General features: G+C 39.9%; 1 protein-coding gene across 1 annotated transcript; it reads left to right on the top strand.

Annotated features, from left to right (window-relative positions):
• Window positions 1–199: 199 nt before the first annotated feature.
• Window positions 200–26573, top strand: LOC306767011 (uncharacterized protein). Its single transcript, XM_079254900.1, has 14 exons — window positions 200–263; window positions 15605–15678; window positions 16058–16143; window positions 16875–16914; window positions 17009–17089; window positions 17389–17496; window positions 17617–17726; window positions 18991–19039; window positions 22734–22854; window positions 23049–23143; window positions 23359–23424; window positions 23588–23687; window positions 24096–24248; window positions 25159–26573. The coding sequence occupies exons 2-14, from the start codon at window positions 15613–15615 to the stop codon at window positions 26559–26561; spliced, it is 2478 nt and encodes an 825-aa protein (XP_079111026.1). The 5' UTR covers window positions 200–263; window positions 15605–15612; the 3' UTR covers window positions 26562–26573.
• The last annotated feature ends 1421 nt before the right edge of the window (window positions 26574–27994 follow it).

Below are 27994 nucleotides of genomic sequence, written 5' to 3'. Positions count from 1 at the left end.
GCACGCCTCTCGTGGCTGCTCGCGTCGCGCGCGTCCTGCTGTCACCAGTGTGCGTCCTGGCAGACAGACAGCTGCGTCCAGCTCGCGCTTTGCGGCGTGTGTGAGCCGTACTGGAGGTGGGGGGACCGCAGTGATTATTAGCCTGGGACGCCCCTTCTTCATCACAGCGACTGCACGGCGTTACAGCGAGGAGGAGAATGAAAATAGTAGATTTAGTTTCTACTTGTAGGTTCAGCGCAGAAGAAGAGAGGCAACTCCGAAAGGTAAGCGCGTTACTGTGCTTTCACTTTTTTTACTGCTGGAAACACGTTTTTAAGAGGTTAAACACACACAACTTCTTTATTTATGATCTCCTTTTGTGTTTTTACAACATCCCAAATCTTTTCTGAACCCCGAAAATGAAGCAGTTTGGAAAAAACTGCGTCCAGCACGTGCGTGGCTCCAGATAAAGTGATGTATATTTTACTGATGTAAAAACCAGTCATGCTCAGGTTTCTCGGGGAAACATTCAGCTTCCTCCTCAGAACAGATGTTGTAATGAAGCTTTGAGGTGAAGACAGTGAGTGAGAGCTTCTCGTGGGGAATTTCTCATCGTGCTCCACGGGCTTTCCAGCGGTGACGTGACGTGAACTGTGGCGAAGCGTTTTTATGATGCCGCGACTCTTCTTGTCCTTATTTGTCTTGTTATCATCTCTGGCTGCGTGTCGTGGGTAATTTCTAAGGAAGAAAAACCTGCATTCAGTTCTTTATTTGTGTGAGTCGTGGCAGGTTTAAGTTCCGCGTTTCATTAAGCATCAAGAATGAAAATCAGGAACTGTGACTGAGATGTGTTCATGGTGGTTTATTACCAAGACAAACATGGTTCCTTTGCATCACTAGAGGATTGTAGCAGGATCGCACTGCCTGCTACACAAACAGATACCCCAGCATCCAGAAGTAGGGCACTAACTGGCACTGGTGTGCGTGTGTGTGTGTGTGTGTGTGTGTCATGTCATGCGTGGTCCCCCCTCCGGAAGGTTAACTGGGCGTCTCACTGGTTCCTATGTGGAGTGGGGGGAGGTTTGCAGACAGTCTGATTGAAGGATCTCCAGATGGATTCAGCTCTCCTTCTCTGTCTGATGTCTGTTTACTGTCCTTAGACTCAACATTTTAAATGTGCACCACTGCTGATGGTGTGCAGCATCATAAAGGTTCAAGTTAAAGAAGACATGGTGTGTGTTTCTGCACAAACCTGCATGTGACTTTTGGAACACACGAGCCATGTCAATGATCTCCATTCCACATCCAGCAGGTTTTTGTGAATGTGACATCATGTGTGAGGATATTCTGAAGGTAACAAGCAACTTCCACACCGGAAATGTGACAGTCTGGGCCGGGAGTCGTAGCTTTTCACACTGCATGACTTGATCCTAGTTGTTGGGTGAATTATTATTTTAATTCAAATTAAATTATTGATTAAAAATGCATGCAGAACAAAGAAGAACTAACTTCAGTAGCTATTCAAGATACAAAAAGAAAAGAGAAGTAAGCTCAAAAATAGATTGTTTTCCTTTTTTTAAAATTAAGGTTTTATCAACTGATCACAAGGCCTTTTCTGCCAGAAAATAGATAAATAAAATTTCTCAGCATGCTACCTGGCATTGCTCAACAGAAAGTTACATAAACTTGAACAGATTGGGGGGGGAGGGGGGAAGGAAATCTGCTTCATTGATTAAATGCAGTTTTTTAATTAAATTGTGAATTAACTACATATCTTATAAAATCTAAAACATGAATTGTTATATTTTTATGTAAATCAGTTAAAAGCTGCCTAATGGAAGCACTGTTTCTGTGCTTTTGTGTGGTGAATGTTGCTAATGAGAATTCCACATCATGTCATCATTTCTGCCTGATGATGTCTGAATGTCTTTCATATCAAAATTTTGTCAAAAGAAACCAAAAGTTTTTTTGTAAGTTAAAGATAAAAAAAAAAGTCCAGATGAGAGAGTTGTCCTCTGATGCTTCATAATCTCCTGTGACTCAGATTATTACTGTAAACCCTTCTTGGTGGCTGTTTACCACGAGGGCATATGTGGTCCAGTAGTTTGTGTCTTCATCTTTGAATCTTATTGCATCACTGTAATTAGAGCATCATTCTTTATTTATATTTTGTTTCAAATCTGCAGAAAAGATGGTCTTTTAGGATAAAAGTTGTCCTGTTTGAGTTAAAGAACCTGGTGCCAAACAAACTTTGCTCTTCAGCAATGATCTGACCACTGATGGAAGCAGAATGACAACCATGTCTGAGGAAGAACACATGAGCTTGTTTTCATCCCTGCAAATTGTGGGGCAAAGTTTGCCACATTTAGGACTTTATTTAAAATATAGTCATTGATTAAGTCTGAATATCTGCATTCAGGGTTTAAAAAGCGTTGACAGAATGATTATAGATATTTTCTTTGCAGAGCACCAGTGATAAGTTAGTTTGTCAATTCTTTGACTTTCATTGAAGCCATGTGTTGTTTGATACCCATCTATGGTTCTCTCATAAGGCTTCAATCAGCAGCATTCATTGTATTCTGTTGTGATAATATTATTTCACCAGAGGGATGACAATAGCTGTTTTGTCTGCCTGAAAGGCGGCTTTATGACGAACGTCAAAGGACTACAGACGTGCCAGTGTCCCAAAACACACCAGTTAGTCGAGCCTTTCGTCAACTATTTAACAAAAAGAGGCCAGAAAGCTTCAGCCGTGCTGTGAGACTCATAAGATCTCTTTGTAATTTCACTGCTCTTTTACGATCTCTTGGAAAGATCTCGGAGTGTCTCCTCATGTTGGGCAGGAGGCAGGGGCACACCCTGGACAGGTGATTTGTCCTTTGATGCATAGAGACAAAAAAAGTCACGTTCACACCTCTGTTTTCCATTTTCTGAACTTGAATGGAGGAAAACCGCTTCGGACGCGCAGCTCGTGTCCAAGCAGCTTATTGTGAATCATACTTAGTGAAACCTCTGTTACCACAATTCTTTCCAGGTTACTCACAAAATCTACGTTAGACCAAGAAACCGTTCTCATAAAAAAAGAAATAAGACAATAAAGTTGCTAACAATCGTAAAAGCAGGGAAAAACATAACCTCGTTAGTGGAAATGATAAATTCATCTGTATAAAATAGATTTTCAGTTGTCAGGATCTAATCTCATGTGCAGTGTAATTTTGAAGAGACAATCAGGAATACATTGTCAGATTTACCATGATATAATAATTTGTCTTGATTAAAAAGATAAACATGCCAACTTATTCGTACATAACACACTGGACATTGCAGAGTGGGATATGCCTGTTACTGGTAAGAATATTTCATTTGTGTACATCTGGGTAAGAATGGGGAGAATTCAAACTATTTCCTCTTTGAGAATTTCACTGAAACATGTAGGTAATTAAGGACTTTTGATTGTTTTATCCAGTTTGGAGTGTTGGAAAGACCAAACACAACGTTTTGCTATTCTTTTTCTCGTGCCAGACCTTCTGAATAAAATCTTTGTCGGTTTGCTTGAAAGTTGAGTTCATTTTTGGCAGGTTTGACTGCACCACTAAATGGATGCATGACAAAGAAAACAACTCTTGTAAGAACATAAGCCTCAGTTCGTTTCACGTGAACCAAACGCGGGAAGTTGAAGATAACTGATGCGGTGGAAACGGATGTTACTCTGTAGTAATGTCTAGATCAAACTCCAGTCCTCGAGGATCGGTATCCTGCAGGTTTTTGTTGTCTCCGTACTCCAACACACCTGTCCGAAATTCATAAATAGGTTGACAAGTAGCTGTTGGATCCATTTGATTCTTATCAGGCGTGTTGGTGCAGGGAAACAACAAAAACTGCCGGATTCTGCCCCTTGAGGACTGGAGTTTGACACCCCTGTTCTAGATGAGTGATTTTTCTTGTTTGCTGTTTCTTTTCTTCTCCTTCAGTAATTCCTGATGCAGCTCCCCCGCAGGTGAGCATGGGAATATGTTATTCAAAAGGTTTGGTTTGTTAGGATAAGCGTGCATTCACATTAGGATAGTCCGCTAGACTTGGTCCGAAAGGGGACTCTGCTCAGTTATAGGGTGTATCCATTCAGTACGAGATCATGTTCACGCTGCACTTTGACCAAGCGCGCCAAACCTTTACATTAATATATCCCCATTCCCACCAAAGGTGACGCTGCACTAGTATTTAGCAAAAGAAAGGATCAGACCCACGTGAAGAAGAAAAACTCTGTTGCAAGTTAAACATGGAGATTAAACTATCGCTGTTTTGCATTTTGTCTTATGCCAGTATCCTGCAGAAATACGCTGCAACAATGAACGCAGTATGAACACCAGACAAGGCAGAGGACTCTTAACGCCATCGCTATGTATTTACCCACAATGCAATGCTACATCAAATGCAGAAAATGACTTTTTTTTTTTTTTTTTTTTTTTTTTAGTCGGCTTCCTCTATTTGGTCTGCTTGAAATCTGCAGATGCAGATTTTCTGAGCAAACAGGCTCAGATTCAAATCAAAAAGGCTGATGTTAATGTGCCCTAGGTGCAATGTGAAAGCAAACTCAGACAGGCTGGATGTTGCAACCCTGAAAAGAACCAAGCTCCCAGTTGTACAGTGTAGTGGACTAATGGGTGTCCTTAGTTTTTATCACAACATGAGATTTTTCCACTTTGTTTGTTGATCTTTCCATCATCCAAATGTAACTTCTGCTCTTTATAGTTCGTGATGTTGATGTCACATTATTGCTGGAATCATAAATTGTCACTCAGTAAGAAAACTAAATAATGAATGATGGTTTTCATGGGATAAAAGTCCAATTTTGTGCTCTAAATGTTTTTATAAAAGCTAAATTTGAGGATCTTGGAATTTCCCTAAGATTGCGTCCTGTCAGTTCGTGAATTTGCTGCCCTGAAGTTGAACTATGATGTTACTCTTTTCCTTCAGTGTGATGCTTTTGCCCTTCCGTGTACCATAATCTTCTGTTTTGTCCTTGTAAACATAATATGGACATGAACAGCTTGGTAACCAAATCAGCTGAGGAGTTTAGATCAGTGACACAATTTCTGCTTTTGACTCCAGACCGGTTTGGTTGGTCACCCAATTACGTCATTGGGTGAAAGCCTCTTCATACTGTCACCTTCTTGAAGTATTTAATCTATTTGCTAGTGAAACATTTACACTGTAATGTGTGTAGTGGTTTGTTATGATGTACTAAGGATTTAAGCTTATCCAGATCTGATGTTTTGAGCTCATGGAGGGATTTTGACTAAATTCATGACAAATTAGCCCCAGAAATGTCAGCAGGGTGTTTCTAAGTTCCCTTCTGGGAGGCATTTAACAGCACATTGTTTAATATAATACTTAACAAGACTTGACAGATACTTAATGTTTTAACAGAATGAATCTAAACCAGGAGGAGAAGTTTATTCCAGCCTCGCTGCTTATTGCATATTTGCCAGGAAGAAGATCCATTTATGAGAATGTGGCTTTCTCAGCAGGGTTCTGTGGTTTTGTGTTTATGGATACAGTTCCCTTGACATTCCCGTCCTCCTCATACCACTCCTCCCAAAAGTCGTGCAACTCTAGGAAGCAAAGCTTCTCTGATATGCAAGGGTCTTAAACTCTGTGATTATTATTATTTATTTTATTTTATTTTTTAGACACTTTAAGCAAAGACTGTGTTCAGGTTTGGTCAGATATAACCTGATGTGACCCTCCTCTTTTAGATTTTCTTTTGTTGAGCTGGGATAAGGGTTAGTTTGGGATGGTGAGTGTTGTTGGGTAGTCTGTGCGCGAAGCCTTGGAGAAATGAGAAGGCAGCGGGACAGTGGTAATGCAGAGTCGGGCAGGAAAGGCCCCTTGGGGATGACGAGCTATTCTGAGTTTTGTGCTTTTCCCCAGTCGCTGTACTCTGGATGGTCTACAAAGTCTCTGTGCAGCTATTTTCTATACATAAACAATACAGACATAAAATAAACGGAAAGACAGAAAAATCTCCTGTTAAGGAGAATGTGGTTTGCCATCAAAGCTTCTCAGCAGTTTTATTTTCTCTCTCTTGCTGGAGATGATATTATACTTCTATTTTTTCTCCATTTTTTTGAACAGTCATTTTCTCTATTAGATGATCTGTGTTTGTTTCAACTCACTAGGAAAAAAAATTAGGTTTATAAATACTTTGTTTTGCCTTGCTGTGAATCAACAGTCACAATGAGAAAGTCCCAAGAAGAGCCCTGGGGTAAGTTAAACAATTGACCATTGTCCACACACTGTCACACCTGCAAAACATGTCTGGGTGCAGGAGGCTTTGACTGTTATGTCTGGAGGCTGCTAATGGTATCGAAGCATCTGTGCTAAATGTATACACATCCGCAATGTGTATTTCATCTTAGGTCATCAAGAATATTTAAAGATACCAAACAGAATAGACTCAGGGGCACAATATGTTCTTTTGTGCCACTTATTATGTGCTCATTTCATATTTTTGTGGTCAAAATAAAACCTTCCTGTTTAGTTTTTGCCCTAAAATTTGCTTCACACTTGTTGACATGCACCGAAATGACAATAAAGAGGTTATATGAACTTATGCATGGCCAATAAATTACAGTCTGGATGATAAATTAACTTCCTGAGTCCCATCCAAGTCTTTATTTTTGTGTTTATTATTTTGACTAAATCAGCATAAAATGCTTCTGCTTTCATGATGCTGAAATTTCTCACCAGCTTCTCTTCTTTCTCATCTGTTTTGTCTTCTAAGTGCTGTAAAGAAACATGGAAGTTATTTTCTTTAATAGGTGCTGTCATGCTAGCAAATAACTAACTCATGACCCATATGTTTTCATGGCACAGTAATTAAAAGAAACCATCAGTGGTACTTGCATCGTATGAAGAGTTTCCCAGGCAAACAGAGAGCTCATGTTTTGGAATTGAGCTGCAGTCTGCTGAGCTCATATCTCTATTTATTTGGGGTAATTTGGGGTATTTAAACATTTGTAATTAGTCTTTTTCTGTGTTCGTATTTCCAGTGGGTTTGGTCCAGATGGCTTTTAAAACTGTGGGGGAAATACTTCTGTGTCAGAAGTTTCATATTTAGTGACATTCTTTAAAGAACGGAGCGTCTTTTTAGAGCTGGATTAGACTTATCGTGAAGTGACTTACTGATTGCAGGTCTTGAAGGGGTTCCTGTTTCATGTTGTGCCATTTTAAACAGTCACAATGTTTATATTTTAGGAGGAAATTAGACAGAAAGAAAAAATCTGTGGATGGTGGTCTTTCTTCAGTCTGAGGCTGGAATGTGTAAGCCTTGAACAGAAGCCGCTGTGTCATTACTTACCTTTCTTTACTCCTTGCTGAAAATAGAAAAATCACCTCCTTGTGATCCCCACATCTCTCTTGCTGCTTTCCTTGCTTTCATTTTCTGCTCGCTCTGAACACAAGGACACATACATGCACACACACTGTGTGTCTGACTCCCATTACAGAACTGGAGCGCTGAAGCCATCTGGGACTTCAGACCTCTTCATGTGGAAATTGAAGCCATGCGGTTGCATCTTAGCCTCGTTTTTCTGAATTGGAATGACACGCTTGTTCTCCGCAACCACCACGACCTTACAGCATTAAGCTGATTTAATGACAGAGATAATACCATACATTGCATTGTAAGCTGTTCTTTAACATGTTTTCCCATGTTTTCTGGCATATCTGCAGTGTTAAAACAATGTAAGACCACCTTAGACGTAACCCGACGTGAAAAAGAAGTTTAAACATGTTCCAGTTATTTTATGCGGAAGCAGTTTTATTTAGCCTGTAATTTCTAACTCTTTTGCAAGACTTTTTTTTTTTCCTGCAGCCTGACCACTATCGCATCATAGTTCCCACATTTGCTTGTAAGGTTTAATTCTCGACTAGTGCAGCCGAAGCTAGCGCATGCGTGTTACCCGCCGCAATCAGTTTGAAAGTGGAAGTTTTTGCGCTGCAAGTGATGACTCCTGCCTATTACAGGATGGGACTGTACGTCTCTGCAGCATTTGCTGTGAGGAATGGATGAAACGAGGTGTTTGTTGCTGCAGCTGATATGTCAACACACTTCCCCACACCTGCATCTACTGGGAGTATGTAAACAATATAAGCTGTGATATTACGCAACTGCAAGTGATAAGCACAGCTGGCAAAAGCTTCCTGATGTTATCTTCATTGTGGAAGATTCTGTAGAGCAGTTCAAGCTCATATTTTGGATGCATTTCTGGCTGGAGGGCTTATTTCTGGATGTGGGATGATGTCATGCTCAAACGGAGTGTATGACAAAAATTTCCATAGTTTACAGGTTGTGGTAACTTGTAGACTGGAGGTGTGTGTTCATGGGTGTGTGTCCGAAGGCAGAAAGATGACTACATCACACAAACCAGAAGTTCAGTGAGGTTTATTAATTTAAAAAAAAACAAAAAACCTTTGACATGGCATTAGGTGCAATTTCTTTAACAATAACTTGTTAGAATATTAGACCAGAAATGACGAAGACTGTTTAAATCATGCATGGTCAAAAAAATCTGTTTGTTGTTACTTGTTGTTTAATGATAGGGGATAATAAAGCTTGGTTTTGTTGGGCAGATGGTGATTCATACTGAAAGTAAAATACAGGCAACAGACACAGCATAGGCACTGTGCAGCTAACGTTGAGCGAGTACTTATTCCAACTCGCTTGATCTGAGTCACAGCATCCTTTAGCTGGCCATGCAGAATTGACTTGTCATCCAGTGGTAAGAAGAGCTAGACATCTGGTGATCTCTGTCTCATGCAGTCAGCAGTTTGGGTTTGACTTTTGAGTCACTTGCATGAAAAATATTCAAATAAAAATTTGATCTTTGCTCAGAATTTTAGAAGATTTGGCATCTCAGTGTCATGCCTCTTTTTCTCTGCTTTATCAAGCTGTCAGCACACGAATGCCCACAGTAAATACTCACATTTTACTGCATGTATTCAACAGTTCAGTAGTTTTCAGTTTTGTTTACTGTTGCCCGACTTCTTCTAATCCCAGGCTTTCATTCTTCCTCTGCTCTTGTTTAATCCTCAACCTTAAATCGGATCCCAGTCAGATTAAGATTGATTATGGGCCAAAAGACAGATGATCATGAAAAAGGAAGAACTGAAATAAAATCGGAAAGAAGGTGCGTTGTGTGTATGGAAACCTGTCACTGACAGATGTATTGTGTTCAGTTTGGCTTTGCATGGTTAATCAAATGTGTTTCCTTTTGAGACAGGAATAAATGGCTGTTTGGATGTCTAAAACCAGTCAGAAGCTGCACTAATGCTTGTATGTTCCTCATCAAAATCCTTGTAATTGTTTGGTATGAACATTTTGCTTATTGAAAGTCTTATTTCAGGCTTTGTCCGTGACATCTGAGAGGATGTGAGTCATAGACTGAATATTGCACCGTGCATGCATCTCATACAGATAGGATATTTTGATTATAAATCAGTAAGGAAATTTTGACTGTCACACCTCTGCTTACAACCTTCTAATTACAAGATTGTGACTCAGAAAGCTGTTGTGGTTACAGAACTGCTGGGAGAGCTTATATACACAAGCTCGATTTAGAGCTATATGTCATAACAGGAAATGATGTCAGCTAAAGCGCCGGCTCAAAGTCCTCCCCCAGCAACAGGATTATCACAATTTAGCTCGTTGTTCACTGTACATGAAGGCACAATTAACCCTCCATCTAAGCTGGTGTGTGTTTTGTTTTATTTTAAAGTCATTATTTATTTTAATCTTATTTTATTACCATTGTTTAACCTGTAAACTACACTCTCCTCAGGGTATGACATGTCCGTGAGACTTGTCCCACTCAGTTACACTTCTCGACTGCTTTCTCACTCTCACCTACTCCACCTGGTTGGCATCCTCTAAAACCCACCATGAAAGCCATCCGTCGCCTTCAGCCTCCGCCTTTTCATTCTAATATTTTGGTTTATCTCTCACAATCAGAAAAAGGGAGAGAAAAAGAAATTCAGGTGGAATTTGTGTGGTTTACATCCTTCCTGAATTCTAGACCTTATCATTTTATACAGTGTGTGTTAAGAAGGCTTCCTCGGTTGGAGGAGGACTCAGTGTGTTGTCAAAGTCTTTTTGTAGTTCTTACCAAACCTGTTGTTCAAGGAGTGGCAGCTATTGACTTCCTTTTCTTCCTGACCCCAACACAATTGTATCAGCGTTTTGGAGACTTAACACAGGAAATATGCATCTGAGACCTGAAGATAGAGCAAAACAGACCTATTACTCCACTTTCCTCATAGTATTTTAATGCAGCTGGCAAACCCCTCTGAGGACCATGAATAAAACCCATTCTAGTTTTTGTTCCAGCTTTGAAGTGAGCTAACATATGTTTAATGTTTAAAACACTTTGCTAGTCATTTGTGGTCATGTTGTGACTTGGCGAAATGATTTGCATCACTCCTGAGAACTGATGTCGGGGCAAGAAAATAAGAAGTTGCAGCTTTGTTGTTCAGATAAATGCAGTATTACCATCAAAAGGAGCCTCATCTGCTTTTATGGATGTGCTATAAAGGCAACACATTGACACTGCTTGCTGTGATCCGACACTCCTACGTACCCCGTCCCTTGTATTTGTATTTGTGAGTGCATCTCCAACAGAAAATGTCTTGCATGAAGTCCATTTGTGAACAGAAACCAGAGAAAAAGTCCGAACCAACTATGACAAAAATTATAATCATGATTATTTTGACTGAAATTGAGATCTTGATTATTTAACACAATTATCTAGTATTTCTAAACAACGCTGCGCGTCGTGGTGTTCTAGACTCCGTGTCGCTCATTATAACCGTCTAATGCACGGTTCTGAGTTGTTTAATCCACTTTTACATCTTATATAGGAACTATTTTACGTTGACCTCGATGTACGTTTTATGCCAAACAACCGCTGTCAGGCTGCAGCGCATTTCTCTCATTCACCTGTTAAGACAGCTGATCTGAACCAGCTGATTCACGTGTTACTATGGTAACGCCCCGTAAAGGAGGGATATTACTGTGTTTAACTCGCTGAACTATGTATACAAAAATAATGCAGCCAGTTGTCACTGACAATTAGGGGTTGGAAAATCGAATCGAAAAATCGGAAATCTGTATTTTTTTTCTTCACAATTTTAAAATCGATTTTAAACAAATTTTTTTTTTTTTTTTTTATACCAAATAAATAAAATTAATCCACTATAAAATTTTTGTCATTTTCGTTGGTTTTATTGATCTTTTAACTTGTCTTCTTGGGAATTATAGCAGCAGAATGATGATCTGGCTACTGTGTTGTTTATTCCTAACTGAAATCAAGAAAAATTACTAGCAAAAAGAAGTTTTATAAAAAACAATTTTGTTTTTAATTACAAAAATCATCAATATTGAAGAACTTTGAGAATCGCAATTTAAATCGAATCGGCACCCAAAAAATCGGAATTGAATCGAATCGGGACAAAAGCATATCGTCACAGCCGTACTGACAATGGTATAAACTATGTTTAGGTGAACTTCCACAACCTACTGCAGTTATTCTACATGGACCTGCAGCCGGAGCCGACTGAGACTGGCCGCCTGGGAGTGCTTTAGGACGGGAGAGGCTCCCGCTGCTCCTTCCTTACAGTAACTGCAGAACAATATGTGCCTTCAAGTCAGTTGCCAAAACACCAGAAAAGTCTCTAATAACTCCAGTAAAAGCTGCTAGATTTGCCGCTTTTAACAAAAAAAGTCTCCAGATTTGGCAAGAAAGTCGCCAGGTTGGCAACAGTGTCTGAATGAAAGCAAAGCGGCTGTGGGAGGAGTTTACAGCACAGCGCTGCAACGCCAGAGACGCTCGATTAGCAGCTGAAGACAGCAGGAGAGGAAACCACAAAGAGAAAAATAATCACACCCTTTTATTTTTAATGATCGTTGAAAACCCAGATCCGATTTATCGCCCAGCCCTAACTTCTCGATGATGTTCCTCTGTGACAATGGCTCGAGACAAATAAAGCTTTTTCAAACCTGCATCCATTTTGGAATCAACAGATATCTGAAAATGCCTTTCTTTGGTGATGGAGAAAACACAAAAAAGAAAGAAAAAACAATCCCTATTTCAGGTTCAGCACACTAACCTTCCTGTTAAGTGACAATACTAACCCATGTCTCACTGTACTCCTCCATTTTTAGGTTCATCTCTGATGTAAAAAGTTGCTTTAGAGGCTTCCAGTCCTGAATAGGGTGACACAGAAAAAGATGCTGACCTCAACTCTGCATTAATGCCTCTTCACACCTTTGCTCTCTGCACTTTAAAACGGGGTCTTCAGTTCTTGGCAGGCATCTTCTTATAAACGGGGTTAGAGCTGGGTTAATGCATTACCTCACAGACCGCTTACTCAACACTTCAGAAAAATTTTACGATTACATGAAAAGCAGCAAACTGACCTGAGATGGACAAAAAAAGGGGAAATTGTGAAAAGAAAAGCACGCAACAGTCGAGCGGACCTGCTTTCAGTCTGTTTTTGAGGGGATGTTCAGATGTTTGGATGGTGAAGATCGGATGCTGTGACTGACGGGCTGAAGGAAAGTAGAATGCAAATAACATTTTTTGTTCCTGTTTTCAGCTTCATATACATGTTGAATAAGTAAAAATTATGAGTAAATGTGTGAGAAGTAATGTTTTACAAGCATATTGACTGTAAAACAACCAATCTCAGCATAATATTCCCCTAGACGTCTCTGTCAGTGTTTTAGCAGCGATATTATATGATATGGGGCAGGTTGCTGCAGACAAACTTTCTCCTAGTCAGCAGGAAGCATGAAGTTGTTTAGGGACGAGTTAAAGGGTCTTTGTGTGACATGGCAGTTGCTCTCCCACCTGTTACTATATGGCACGGTTGACATGCATCCAGCCTTACACCTCAGCAGAGCGCTCATGCCGACTGTTTCGCTTCCTTGGTGCACATTTTCTTTGTTGGGTGGGTTTGCCAAGTTAAACAAACAAACTTGGTAATATCTGTAGATGTTCACTTAAATAAACCTTGTTTCTAAACTGATATAATTAGAAATTATCTCATTTTTTCTTTGGAAAAAAAAAACCTTTAAACTCACAGTGAATTTCTTAGCTTCTGCCTCCATCCCATGACAGCATTTAGGTTTGTAGCATAAAGGCCGTATTGTCTAACTTGTAGCTTAAAATAAACATCAGATAGAAGCGGAAAGGTCTTCACTTTGATCTTCTGTAGTTTACAGTAGTTCACTGAAAAAAGCAAGACTTGCTGAAGTTATTTAATCTTTCTCTCCTCTTAAACAAGTGTGCTGGCTCAGCATAGATACCTCCATATCTAAAGATCTCTGAAATTCTGATCTGACATAGATGTTTTTTGTCTCTCTGAGCCAAACTTGCTGTACCGTAAAAAATTGAAGGAGGCATTTAGGAGCTCTTGAATTTTGCTTCCTTTAAAGTGGCTGACTGCATCTTTTCCCAGGTAGCATGAGTAAGTGTGAGTGGTTGTAGACTCGGGCATTAAATTAACATGATGCACCTAAATGCAGGTACATGCAACATTAAAGAACAAAACTCTGAATCTCTTTGCATCAGGCTTCCCTTTTGGGGGAAGGCTTTCTTTTTGTGCAGGCTCTCAAGTTGTTTGCCTCAAATCTGTTTCATCAGTGTAATAATTTAATACTGTTCTAAGTCTAAAAATTTACAAGAGGATTATTATTCTACACTCATAAATCTGTAAATCAAAGAAGGAAAATTTCATTCACAGTGGCACATTTAGAGATTCAGTCTTCGCCACTCTGATCCGCTTGCAGGCTGGCCTGAGCTGCACTTGTTGACTTTATTTGACTGTTTGGACGGAAAACGCGTTATCCAGCCAATGACAATCAGATGTAATCTGGCACAGAATGACGAGACCAAACAAGTTTTCTGTACTTGAACGCAAACCAAATGAAACTATGTCAGCATCCTTTTTAAGCCGTGGTGTACAATTCCTGGTAATGCCCTGGAATCACGAGAGTGCTGCTTCTAACCAAACCAACTTTACAGGTTATCTTTTCATGCTGAGAATGTGTTACTGGGTACTGTAGCAGGAAGTTGCTGATGGCCCTGTGGCTTGTACGTTCGCACACTGGTTTCTTACAGCCTTTAACGTGCAAAGTATATTTTATAAGTAGTGTATTTCTGAGGATATGATCTAGACCACACATTAAGGTGTATATCCTGCCTTTTAACAAGATGTGTTTTTTTATGATTTTATATTAAATGAGAAAGAGAAGAAGAGTTACTGAGAATCTATAATACAATACAATATTTCTGGTGAAATATAATGCTTTTTTGTGTATGTATTCCCTTGTTTTCATAGGTGAATACTAATTTTATACAAGTTTCTATTATTCTCTTGGCCCTAAAATAGGGGAAGCACCTTAGTGCCAGATCTACTAAAGTTTGTTATATTCTCAACAAGAAGGGAGAACTTTGTTCTTGCTCTCGAGGCCGCAAGAACAAGCAAAAAAAAAGGGTTCTTGTTGTTCTGGTCCATTCTTGAGGGATTACTGCAGGCTTTTTTGTTTAATGAGCCCAGTTTTTGTTTTTTTTGTTTTTTTTAACGAGAAACGTCCTCAGCAGCAGCGCTGGTTGTGTGCGTGGCTGGATCCGTGTGTTTAACACGTGCTACATGTTGTTAAAATGTTCGGACTTTCTCACCACCTCAATCAGCTGTTTACAAAAAAAAATCTGTTTAACCTGCATCAGCAAAACTGCAGAAGCAGCAGCTGTCCGCTACATGCTTTTTCGTGTTAACAACGTCCATCGAAAATTTCCGACCAATCACACGATATTTCTCGGAGCCCCACAAAAAAAAGTTCGGCCAGCCCGATGTGTCGAACTGCCTCCAACCACAAAAAGACGTCATTATCCTCTTGGGGCCTTGAGAACAAGAGAAAATTTCTCCCTTCTCGTGGAGTTTGTAGCAAGCTTAAGATCCCAGCTTGTGAGTAGTAATTTGCATGTGCACTCTGGAATGGTCCACATGGGGCTAGACCACGGTTTGCTGGTGACTTACTAAGAATGACTGCGGAAGTGGGCGGCAGGTGCAAACATGTTTGAGACTCCCTGTTTAAATGAGGGTGTTTCGTGGTTTTCAGCATGACAAGTTTGGCCCAGAATTTTTGAAAGAAGTTAATGGTGTCTGTGATTCAGCTAAAAAAAAAAAAACACACAAAAAGAATAAAACACAAGAGGGCTTTGCTGCAGGGAAGGAGGAAAAGAAAAGGAGAAAGATAAGACTTTTACTGACTGGAGAACTTTCAGAGAAGAGACTGGATGCAAGATGAATGCCGAAGTAGCCGTTGTAAAGAGGCACTGAGAAAAGTTCAGTCGTGGTTCTTTTAGTTATTTTGTGGTTGAGATAATGGAATCCTGCTGTAGTTTCATGTGTTTTTCTGTCGTGACTGAAACTATACCTGTTAATTTAGACTGCATGTACTTCCTGTTAAAATGATTCATATGAGAATCAAACAAGTGTAACTTAACTGTGGCCTTTTCTGCTCCAAATGTGATTGATAGTATTTTTATCTGCTTCCATTTAGATTTTGACATGAAGAAGGACATTGATACGCTTATAGCACAAGAACGGACTGAAATAATCTCCAAATATGACAAGGTAAGCGTGTGTACAGGAATGCAGCGACTATGCCATCCTTTTAGGAACAGGTTTTGGACATGATGGTTTGACACTTTTGTCATTAATGAAAGAAGTATCGTCAAACAACTGCTTTCCTATGTATGGAAATAGATGGCAGGCTCACTCGCTAATGGTAAAACAAGTAGTTCAGGTTGTAGGAAGCATATTCATGGAATATCATGGCATTTGTTAATATTTCACCAAATTTCAAAGATATTTTTACACAACTTCCTGCTGGATTTGTTTGTATGCATGTAATTCTCGACCTGCTAACATAAATGTGCTGAAGCAGACCATAGAGAAGAAAACAAATGTGCCTAAATACTAATATCCTGTTTTATGTTTGGGTGTGTTTCAGGGCAGACAAGAGGGAGTCAACATTGACCCGTGGGAGGATGCGGACTACAGCCTCTATAAAGTCACGGACCGCTTCGGCTTCCTACAGTAGGCTCATTTAAAGTTCTGACATTCTTGTATTATGTTTACTAGAGCTGTGAAGAAATGCTTTTGTCCCGATTTGATTCCGATTTTTTTTTTGGGTGCCGATTTGATTTAAACTGCGATTCTCACAATTTTTTCGATATTGCTGATTTTTGTAGATTAAAAAGAAGAATTTTTCTTGATTTCAATCAGGAAAAAACAAACCAGTGGTCATTCTGCTGCTATAATGCTCAAGAAGACAAATAAAAAGAGCAATAAAAACAATCAAAATGACAAAAAAATTATAATGGATTATTTTTTATTTATTTGAATTTTTTTTTTTTTTTTTTTTTTAACAAAAAAAAAAAAAAAATCCATATAAAATTGTGAAGCAAAAAATTCCAATATTCGATTTTTCGATTAGATTTTTCCACCCCTAATGTCTATAGTTGCTTCTGTACATTTTATTTTCAAACTCTAACATCTTTTAATAACATTTAAGTATTACAAACATTAACATTATTTCCATATGTATCATATTTCACAAACTGTAATTGAGTCCTTTTGCATTACTTTATGGTAAAAACTTAACTCACTACAGTAATTTTGACATCACGTGGTAACAAACAATAAATATAGGAAAATGTTATTAGTTTATATTTTCTTAAGGGGCCAAATAAAAACTTTACATTAAAAAGAAAAAAATTGTATTTTCTTCCCATGCTTGTGCGCTGATATGTGCGTTTATCCTTCAGTGAGGAAGAGCTTCCAATGCCCACTGCACTGGAAGAGAAGGTAAGGAGATTTTTACCCCTCTAGCATGCTCAGATTTGACCTTCCATGTAATAAATTTCTGCTCTCATGCAGGCTTTTTTATTTTTCTCCACAGCAAAAGCAACAGGAGATAGAGCGTGTGGAAAAATGGCTTAAGATGGTGAAGAAATGGGATAAATACAGGAATAGCGAAAAGGTCAATACCAGCTCCCATCAGATTCCAAAGTACTGTCTCAATTTAGCTCCTGCTTACCCTATGTGATCTATTATTTCCGTTTCTGTTTATAATCTATTTTCCATTCCCTTTTAAGCCGAGCTCCTTCTGTCATTCCTTCCCGTCGCTGTGGTTAACACACTTAAAACAAGCGCATGAGAGCAAACAGGGTTCTTGTCAGTGTAGTGTTTGCAAGATTAAAGTGATAACTTCTAACCTTCTACCTCTGTCATGGTTGCTGTGAAAACTTATGTAACATTTCTTCCTCCTCTTTGTCACAGTTGGTGAAGCGAGTATATAAAGGTATCCCTCTCCAGCTGCGAGGCCAGGCTTGGGCTTTGCTTTTGGACATAGAGAAAATGAAACAAGATAATCAGGGAAAATATGAGGTAGGAGTCTTAAAGCTTGCATTTGCTATAAACATAAAAAGTGTAATTATCGTAATCATGTTTAATTCAGACTGCTGCTTTGCTGTAAAAACACGATTATCATTTTTTTTCATTGGGCAGAAAATGAAGCAACAGGCTCGTAACTTCTCCACAGAGATCAAGCAGATAGATTTGGATGTGAACAGAACCTTCAGGAACCACATCATGTTCATGGACCGCTTTGGGGTCAAGTGAGTTGCTAGTTTCTGTTACGTTTTTTTTTTTTTTGTTTGTTTGTTTTACTTACAAGTAAATACTGGTTTTGTCTATTTTTCATGCGTCACTGCTACCAAAAGTACTTAAATGCTTATCTAAACCACCGCACACGGCGGATGTTTGTGTGGATCGCCAGAATACTCTTTGACCTTGAGCAGGTTAAATAGCTTCAGTTGTGATGATGAACTTCCCTCCTTTCTTTTGCTTTTTGTTTGTTGTGAGGTGACCTTATATCTTCTTGCCTTTGCTCCTTGCTTTCTGTATCACCTCGCAAGCTCATATTTACCCTCACCGAGGCTCCTGCAGGGTGTGACCTCTGCCCTGAACCTTGAAGCAGCACAACACACACACACACCCCTACACATGTGTCGCACACTCTCACAAACCCAAAGCAGTGGTTTCCTCCTCTCAGCATTTTATTAACCTTCCTGTCAGTGCACAAAGCCGCACAGGAAACGGTATTCATACAAAATTGTGCACTAGCTCAAGTGCACATGCACAAAACACTGCAGCAAAAAGAATCCCCAACACATAATACTAGTGAATAAAACAATAAAGATAAAAACACAAACATGTGTGTTTTAGTGTTTGTATTCAGGACAGCCACTTGGCTTTTTTCTGAGTGTGTAGCTGAGCGCTGTCTTCTTGCTCTTTGTCACTCATTTCCCGTTCAATTCAAAGCCACAGAGCTTAAACAGACCAAAACCCTGCTCCATCCTGCTGCCCACCACTTCCCTGTGAGTCAACAGCTGTCTTACTCACACCGAGCCACTGAAGGCTATTTAAAGCGTCTTTCCTGCCTCTGCCACTGTCCGTTTGGAGATGTAGCCACTATTAAGGCCAGAGGGTAGACATCCTTTCTATATCTACATAATATTTGTTAATACCCCCGATGCACTCACTTACATCCATTCATGCACACACACAATGTCTGCCTTGTGCTCAGTGTCTGAAACTGTTGAGTCTCCAGATGTAATCAGCTGCAAAGCGCTCGACCCCGCATTGATAGAAACTGGACCATAGATGCATGCTTTGGAAGAATTTCTCTCATGAATCTGCTATATTAGTTTATGTTCCATATTTGTATACTTATAAATACTATGATAAAGAAGTTTTACTTTAAATGTCTTCTTGCTGAAAGTGAAATTCCTAAAAAGTTGTTTTTGTCACCACTTGCTTGACTGTATCTCAAGAATCACATCCTTGTTTTTACTGGAGCTTTTTCTGTTCCCTGTCCAGGCAGCAGGCACTCTTTCATGTGCTCGCAGCTTATTCCGTCTACAATACGGTAAGTTTTTTTTGTGTGTGTGTAGCCGATAACGGCTCAATACCAAGCATGTGTGCTCGTACTTGGTATTATTAAAAGTGTACTGACACCACAACTGATACCACACTGGTCAAGCTAGCGCAGATGTGTTTGATGGCATACTTCGGATGTGTTTTAAAAGAAATAAATGCCTTGAATGTTAAAATGTGACATTTTTTGTTACACTAAAGCCAGGTCTTTGTTTCAAAACCACACATTTATAGTTGTATTTAGGTAAAATGTGCCAAATCAAAAAAAGCTTGTTGAGATTCTTAGATCTGTAATGTTATTATATTTGTATGGTGAGGTAACTTCAGAAAGGATGGGTCATTTATTACAAACTAATGGAATCTTACACAGTTATAACAGCAATAATAACCATAGTCACAATAATGTTCACATAAACAGATTTGGTATCGGGAGATATTCAAATTTCAGATATCAGAACTCCCAAAAAGTGGATCAGTGCATCCCTAGTATGTATATATGCATGCATGCATTCTGAAGGCAGCAAAAGGTAATGTGGAGAATTTTGGTGAACACTGGCTCTGCAGGGAAAAAACAGCAATATGTCCATAATTCATCAGCTTCAGATCAATGAGTTGTGTGAGTTCCTGTACAGCAAAGACCAAGCAAAGCGTTACAGACCCATCTGTTCTCACTATGGTTCGGAGCCTTGGGGGAGATCTTTTATTTATGATTGTGGCTCAGGCTGAGTGTTCATCATCGCTGTGAAACATTCAGGCCACCAGTAAACCTGCATTGTTACATCAAGTTCTCTTTTGGACTGTTCTTGTTCATAAAGCGGTGTGATATGTGTAAAGTATCTAAAAAGCTACCATTTGTTTTGTTTGCAGATGATACAAATATTTTCTGTTCAGAACTTACAGCAGCTCATGGAAGATATCACCTCAGAATTAGATAAGCTAAAAAAAAAAACTGGTTTGCTGTAAATAAACTGTCTTTAAATTTGGAAAAAACTAAATTTATGTTGTTTGGAAATCGTAAATGGAACAGTGACGTTAAAATTGGGATAGATGGTGTAAATGTAGACAGAGTGGAGGAAATTAAGTTTCTGGGTGTGATAATCAATTACAAGATCAGCTGGAAGCTGCACATCCGACATGTTCAAGCCAAGTTAAATAGAAGTATTTTGGTTCTTTGTAAAGCCAATTATCTATTGAATACAAACGCATTACATACCTTGTACTGTTCTCTTATATTGCCATACTTTAACTACTGTGTGGAAATCTGGGGAAACACAAACAAATCTTCCCTCCGACCACTGTGCACACTCCAGAAAAGAGCCATTAAGATGGTGCATATAGTGGGTTTTCAGTACCATACCAATGAGCTATTCATGAACTCCTGTCTCTTAAAACTCCCAGATCTGGTAGAATTTCGAACAGCACAATTAATGTATAAAGTCAGAAACAAACAACTACTAAATAATATATAGAAATATTTTACTGATAGAGATGGGGGCTATAATTACAAGGAAAACCTTAACTTCAAAACTAGGAGTGTAAGAGCAACGCTGAAGATGATGTGCATTTCGGTCAGTGGTGTGAGGATTTAGAATAAGCTCAGCCACAAGCTGAAACAATGTTCAAGCATGAGTCTATTTTTAAAAAATTGAGACAGTTGCTTTGCAGCAAATATGTGGATGAGAGTTTGAAATGAGTTGAAAGGAGGTACAAATGGGAGAAACAGGACTGTGTCCATGTACGGTATGTGTAGGTGGTTATGTGGGGGTATACATGGGTGTATGTCTGTATATGCATGGGTGTGAGAACGTGTAGAGGTGTATATTTGTAGAAATGTAAATGTATGTATAATGTATGTATAAGAGTACAGCTATATACAGCTAGGTATCATTATGTATGTGTGTGTGTGTGTGTGTGTGTGCGTGTATGTGTAGGTATATGTATGAGTATATATGTGTGTATAATATGAATGTTTGTAGGTATGGGTATAGGTATGCATATGGGTATGTATGTGTATGTATGTGTAGGTATATGTATATATATGTATATATGTATATATGTGTAGATATATGCTCTGTGTAAAATACTGGGTTTGGAAAACAGGATGAGTGTTAGGTTTAATCATTAATCATGTGTGTAGGGGTTGGAGCAAATAATTTCTACTTCTTCCTACCCCTTTTTAGACCTGTCAACAGAATACATGAGTATTGTAGAGGCTACATGTATGTAGAAGAATATAAATAATGTTGACCTGTCTGAAATAAAAAAAAATAAATTAATAAAGCAATGAGGATAAATATCCTAGCTGAAACGACGCAGTATGCATCTCTTTTTTCAGCTACCACAGCCTTTAGTACAGCTCACATAATCATTTCATTGTACTGTCATTGCCATCAGCATCCAGCTTCTTTTTTATTTGCTGTCTTAAGAACAGCAGAAGCTATGTGAAAGTTAATATTCTAATCACAAAAAAGAAAAGTGTCTTATTTAGCACCTCGATTAGATTAAGCAATTCAGGAAAACCAACTTTGTAATCAGATGTCTATGAAGTCTCTCTGGGCGAGGGTGAAATTGGGTATCATGCTGGGTTGTAGCATAGACAAACCCCCTTCAGGGCAGTTAATGTGCTTAATGCTGTAAACGATGGCTTAGATATTCAGAAATGTAGCTTCCATTGGTCTGCCTAGGACCATTCCTGACTGGAGGAAGGAGAACCACTGATCTTTACAACCTGGAAAGGACCTTTTGCAGTCTGCTGGTTTGAAACATTTGTGTGACTGAGTCGCTGATTTGATGAGAAAGAAGAGCAGAAAGAAATATTGTGACATGTGTATATGTCTTTGTTTCCCAGTCATTATATCTGTGTTGATACATTTGGTAATCTACAGTCACTACATGTTTCTTATCTGTTTATATTTTCTGAGCCCGAGCTGCTGCCATCTGATAACAGCTGGTAGTAACATGACTGAGGACAGTCCATTGCTCCTCACAACTGTTTTTCTAATTGGTCCTGTGGTCAGTTCCTCTGTGGCAGAGGTGTTTGAGCCAGAGGAAAAGGTCATGTGTTGTTCCCTTTTCCTTTTCCCCTCTTCTCACACAGTGCTCAGAAAAAAACGGGGTCAGTAGGAGAGCTGAGAGAGAGAGAGAAGGGGGAATGCAGCGATAGAGACGGAGGGGTGTTTGTCTTTTTCATGTATGTGATTGCAGGGAGGAATGTGAAAAATGTGCACTTTAAACTCACTGCAACTCAAATTATATTTAATGTATTTCCTTGAAAGGATACATGTGTGTTCATTTCAAGCTGAGCGATAAAGCCGCCTTAATATGGTCAGATATCAGATGTGTCTGTCTGTGCTTCTGTGCTTCCCAAAGACTAGTTTGGTACAAATCAGTGAATCATTCTATTGTCAACTTAGCAGTAGTTCAAGCTGAAGACATGACATTACTGAGAAAGTGAGTCCAGCTATTGTAAATATTGATATAATCTTTGGTGGAAGTGTTTATAATACAGCTGCTGCAGTAGAACCACATGCACCTACAGTCTGCCTGCAGACCACATCAGACATTCAGGTGCTCTCCTCCTCATCTCCTGGCCTGTGTGTGTGTGTGTTCTATTAAATTATGAATACTTCCTGTCATTGTTCATTCTGTTTAACTTAAAGCTGTATCTTGTCCTGTGTTTCCCCCAGGAGGTGAGCTACTGCCAGGGGATGAGTCAGATCGCTGCAATCTTACTCATGTACCTGAACGAGGAAGATGCCTTCTGGGCTTTATCCCAGCTCCTTACAAACAGCAAGCATTCCATGCACGGTGAGACAGGGGAAGAGATGTAGACAAGAACAAGCCAAGATGATTCATGTCTTTTTTGCTTTTTTTTTTTTTTTTTTTTACTTTGCTCTTCAGAAATGATGAATGATTCATACACCATTGGCACATAATGTAACATCATGTCTGGTGTAGTGGTATATATTTTTTCTTCTTTTTTTTTTTCCTCTCTTTTCCAGGGTTGTTCATCCCAGGATTCCCGAAGCTGCAGCGTTTCCAGGCTCACCATGAGCTCATCCTCTCTAAAATGCTGCCCAAGCTAAAGAAACACCTGGTGAGTTGCATTTGTTTGAGTGATGCTTTCCATCATCAGAGCTGCAAGGTCTTAAAAGGTCACACTGCATTCGATCTACCAGTCATAGTTGTGGGAATGATTGATGTTGAAGTTGAAAATGTTGCGGCTAATCCAAGAAAGTTAGCAATATGAGATTTCTGATGAAGCAAATTATGAGGAGCAGCTTCCTGATGGATGGTTTCTTGTTGACTCAGGACAAGGAGCAGATGACTACAGGGATTTATACCACCAAATGGTTTCTCCAGTGCTTCATTGACAGAGTGAGTATTCGTGCCTTTCAGCTTTTTGAATATTAAACACAGGAAGTTTTAAACTCCACATCATCCTTGTGTGGAAACTTGTACCATCCTCAAACCACATCTTGAGAACTTTTATTATTTTCAGTCACGCTGATGTTTTTGTCTGCTTTGTGTTGCATAACAGACCCCATTCACCCTCACCTTGCGCTTATGGGACATCTACATATTGGAAGGAGACAAGATACTAACTGCTATGGCTTACACAACCCTCAAGTTACATAAAAGTGAGTGAAAGACTCGTCAGGTTTTCTTTACATGCCGTGCTGTGCCACATGAGCCAAGTTGCTTTAATGCCCAGATTCAGCCACCGTAAGTGTTATGGTGTGGATTACTTTGCACGCTTCCTCACGGTTGGATGCATCCGAACTGGATGGCTTACATAACACAAGTGGCCCGTTGCTGTGGAGAAGAGTCGAAGGCTGTCTTCTCATTGGATGCACAGACAAGCGGTGTCTCAGCATATTGGCTGGTTTCTTGAAACTGACAGGACAGTTCGTTCCTCGGAAGCTTAATTTTAGAAAATTCTTGTTAAATTTCTGCCTTTGAAAATGATAAATTCTGTCTTAAAAACTTTATTTTTAACCCTAATAGTTTAACTCTTATTTTGTGTTTGTAATTTGTGTGAACAACAGAGCGGCTGCTGAAGCTGCAGTTGGAGGACCTGAGGGAGTTTCTTCAGGAGCAGCTGGCTGCTTCTTTCTTCCTTCCTGATGATATGGTGGTTGAACAGTTACAGGTTGCGATGTCAGAGCTGCGCAGTAAAAAGCTGGATCAGCCTCCTCCAGGTGCAGCCATGTTTTTTTTTTTTTTTGTTTTTTTTTTATTCCATTAAAAATATCTAGAAAGTCTGATGCAACTAAATGTTATCTGATTTATTACTTTTGGAAAATGATTTAATACAGCATATCTAACAGTGACTAAAGTATTTCATGGGTTTCCATTGTGACTCTTCTGTGGGCACTTGCCTCAAACTAAACATTCCTGGTAATTTTTTATCAGTTGTGCTCAGTTTGAAGGAATTTTTACAAACTTCGCTGCTAAGAACATCTTCAGTTTTGGGATGATGCTCAGTGGCCTTGCATAAGCCGCTTGCCTCGGGTCCTTAAAGAACATTTCTGTTAGATTAGGGTCAAGGCTTTGACTTGGCTTGACTTTTAATATATTTACTCTGCTGTTCAGTGATTCATAGGTCTGTTGTTGCGCTGCATCAACCATCTCTTTCCACCTCAGATACAGTTCAGTCAGATAACCTGTCATTTTCTTTTATATAATTTGTTGATATAATTCAGAATTCATCATCTGACAAGCTGTCCTAATCCAGATGTGTAAAAGAAAACTCCAGGAAGAGTAAAATAGCAACCATGTAGCCCAGGCTGGATAAAGTTCCTGTGCTAGAATTTGATCTGAACTATATAAATAAATTAGAGTTCCCACTAATACCTGCCTGTCATCCTACTGTTTTAAAACAATAACTCTGATTTTGAGATAAAACAAACTATTTCTAGATGCTGTTTTTAAGACCTGCATATGGAATATTTAATTCTTTCCCTCCATAAACACATGAATCATTATATTAAATTTGTTTAATTGGGTTCTAATTAAATGTACCTTTCATGAGATCTCATGTATTTGAAACACCCCTCTTTATCATTTTTGCTTCTCTCATCAATCCCATTTTTCATTTTCTCTCTTCAGCCAAGTCAGACGAGCTGCCCAAGAAGCCTCTGGGTCAGGAGAGACCAGTTCTCCTACTTCCTCTGCAGCGTGACCCTCCTGCAGAGCTCAAAATAAATCTGCAGGCCAACACTGTGCCCAGTACGGAGACCCAGCAAGTAGAAGGCAGCACCCTGCTTCAGGCACCTGCTCCTGCAGACCCTCAGGATTCAAGAAGCTTCTCGGGCGCAAACACACCTCCTTTACCTTCACCAGACCCCGTCATCATTCACACACGTGAAATACCTTGTAAACCACCTCTGATACCCCCAAAAGCAGACAAACCGCTGGCCAAGATGGGATTCGCTAGAAAAGTAGAAGAGACACTTCCAGAAGTTTGCCAAGATGAGAGGAAAGAGGAAAAACAAACAGAAGATCCAGAGGAAGCTGTGGATTGGCCTCCACCATATGAGCCGCCTCCTTTCAATGCTCTTATCATGCAGACTGAGGAGGAACTCACGGACCTTCCAGAGCTCCCACCTCCACCTTTTTTCTACTCTGAGCAGAGTAATCAAAGCTCAGTGGGAAGAGAACCACCCTGCCCGAGGACTGGGCCCGGCTCACTGACCCCACGCCATTCTCCTTCCCCTCGGTCAGCCTCACCATCAGTCAGTCAAATGAAACGATCCCCCCAACTACACCCAAAACCACCAACGTCCTTTGACCTCGCACAGAAACAAGCTCCTTCTTCAAAGCCCTCTTCTCACCGTGCCTTCACAGCTTCCTCATCTTCCTCTCCTAGACTTCCTCCCTCAAAGCCAACAAAGTTCCCGGTTTCTCTCTACGTCCCCGTGTCTGCAGGAGACAGACGACCTTCCAACACTTCCCAGTATGATAACCTTTCCGAAGCCGATGACGACGATCGGCTTGTGGAGAGACTTCTGGCCTCCACTCCTGAGGAAATTCCCAGCATGGACAGCGACCCGCACTATACTTTGGACAGAGACTATGACCCTGCTCTGTACCCTGTCCCCCCACCGCCTGTCTTCATCCCTCCGTCCCCTTCTCCTATCCCCCCTGCAGTATGTGCTCTCCCCAGTTTGCCTCAAGAGCCAGAATATGACGGAGAGGACAGCTGGGTGGAGGATTCCATCATTCCCCCTCCTCCGCCCAGCTTTGCTGACAGACTCTCTCCATTTCAGAGTACCACTGCCATCTGTTCAGACAAACGGAGCGCCGTGTCACCTGTTTACTCGAAGCCTTTCTCCCGAGGCCCCAGAGACCATTCTGCATTCCCAGCACCTTTGTTGTACACCAGGACTCCCCCATGTCACACCAGGTTGTCCGGACAGTCCCCAGTCGGAGTGCCCTTGGTTCAGTCCAGCCCAGACTTTTGTAGGATGCCTTCTGGTGGACAGCAGCTGCCCAAATCCATAACTTTTTGATATGTCATTCCACTTTTTTACTATGGATCATTCTGTTTCTGCTTGATCGGTTTTTAAAGCCATTGAAAAGATGAAAGGCCAGTAGCTCAGTTTCTTTGTGGTTTTTTTGTTTTTGTATAAAAAGAACCTTTTTATATACATATGTAAAGATATTGTTTGATTATATTGGGCACACCCACTTGCTATGTGTGGCCAAATGTGCACAAAAAATGGTGATCTCATAACAGCTTCACGTGTCACCATTGCTTCATCTCTAGCTAGCTTCCTGTTGTGCGAACAGTGTCTTAACTTTATTATGATGCACTGACTGTAGCAACTCTAACACAAGGGCTTTGCCGCTGACAGCTAAAGTTTGACTATGCAGCCAAAGCATACACTTTCATTCTGAATATAGGGTTAACGGTGAGCAGGCGCACATCTCCACAGTATGTCAGTCTGTAAGAAGGAACCATTTCTACAACTTTGTGTGTTCAGGTTGATGCTTAAATGATTAGGACTTAACCAGGATGAACTAATGCAGTGCTCATACAAACTGTAAGCAGCAGCAAATAACGGTGCGATGCATTGCTGGTGTAAACACGTAGCAATTATCTGACACGCCATGCAGATGACACCTCGGCAGGTGGCGGCAGGGACTCTGTGGGTGTATGGCTGTGTTCTTAGGAAGCTGATGTGACAACAGTAATGTACTGTGTATATATACCTGCATGTGTTAAGGTTTGGGAGCTAATGCAAAAAATCAGCACGGACTGATAGCGCCATCTAGTGTTCAGAGATGTTATATATTGACAGTGAAATGTAAATCGAGTTGATCCTTTTTAGGGAAGAAATCTCTGACTGAAAATGTTTCTGCAATGCTTAAAGTCACAATTCAAAGCCATTTCAGAGCAGGGAGGAAAATCTTGTGTACTGCCATATTTTAGAGCCATTTCAGAGACTTTGCTGTCAGTTTACATTAACTGCTGAAAAAAGAAAACCTGTTCTTGAAAAGTGGAAGTTGAGCCATAATATACTGTACAAACACCTTCTGTATAGAAACATGTTTACGTTTTGTTTCTGTTATACTATACATTGTGTTCAATTGTTTTTTTGGGGTTTTTTTTTTGCACTGACATTTGTCATTTCAAACAGATATTGGGATACGTTTTTTTACTACTTAAATGCATTGCAAGCTATCGCTAAAGAAGAAAAAAACTTGCATGGACTCTCAAAGAAGTACAGTCTTGGCATCTACACAAGTATGTTTGGCATGCTGGAGTATGTTTAGTTGTGTTGGACCAGAAGCTCTCATAATTGTACATCACTACTCCTTCTGGTTCTGGTTATCATCGGGGAGAAGGGGGGAGGCTTAGACCAAAGCTTTGTCTGCATTTATGCAACTACTTGACTTTTATAAAGAGATTAACCTAAATTGTTTGTCTGTGTGGAGAAAA

Source organism: Telmatherina bonti (assembly GCF_933228915.1).
Source record: "Telmatherina bonti genome assembly, chromosome: 2".
In the NCBI taxonomy this organism is placed as follows: domain Eukaryota; kingdom Metazoa; phylum Chordata; class Actinopteri; order Atheriniformes; family Telmatherinidae; genus Telmatherina; species Telmatherina bonti.
The sequence above is the reverse complement of the archived record's forward strand: the minus strand, read 5'-3'. Positions and strand labels throughout refer to the sequence as shown.

Excerpts from the sequence above, each read along its gene's own strand:
- LOC306767011 (XM_079254900.1), top strand. The coding sequence starts at position 15,613 with ATGAAGAAGGACATTGATACGCTTATAGCACAAGAACGGACTGAAATA. Across the intron at positions 23,144-23,358 it reads CCAAGCTAAAGAAACACCTG|GACAAGGAGCAGATGACTAC; the intron begins GTGAGTTGCATT and ends TTGTTGACTCAG. Across the intron at positions 23,425-23,587 it reads TCCAGTGCTTCATTGACAGA|ACCCCATTCACCCTCACCTT; the intron begins GTGAGTATTCGT and ends GTTGCATAACAG.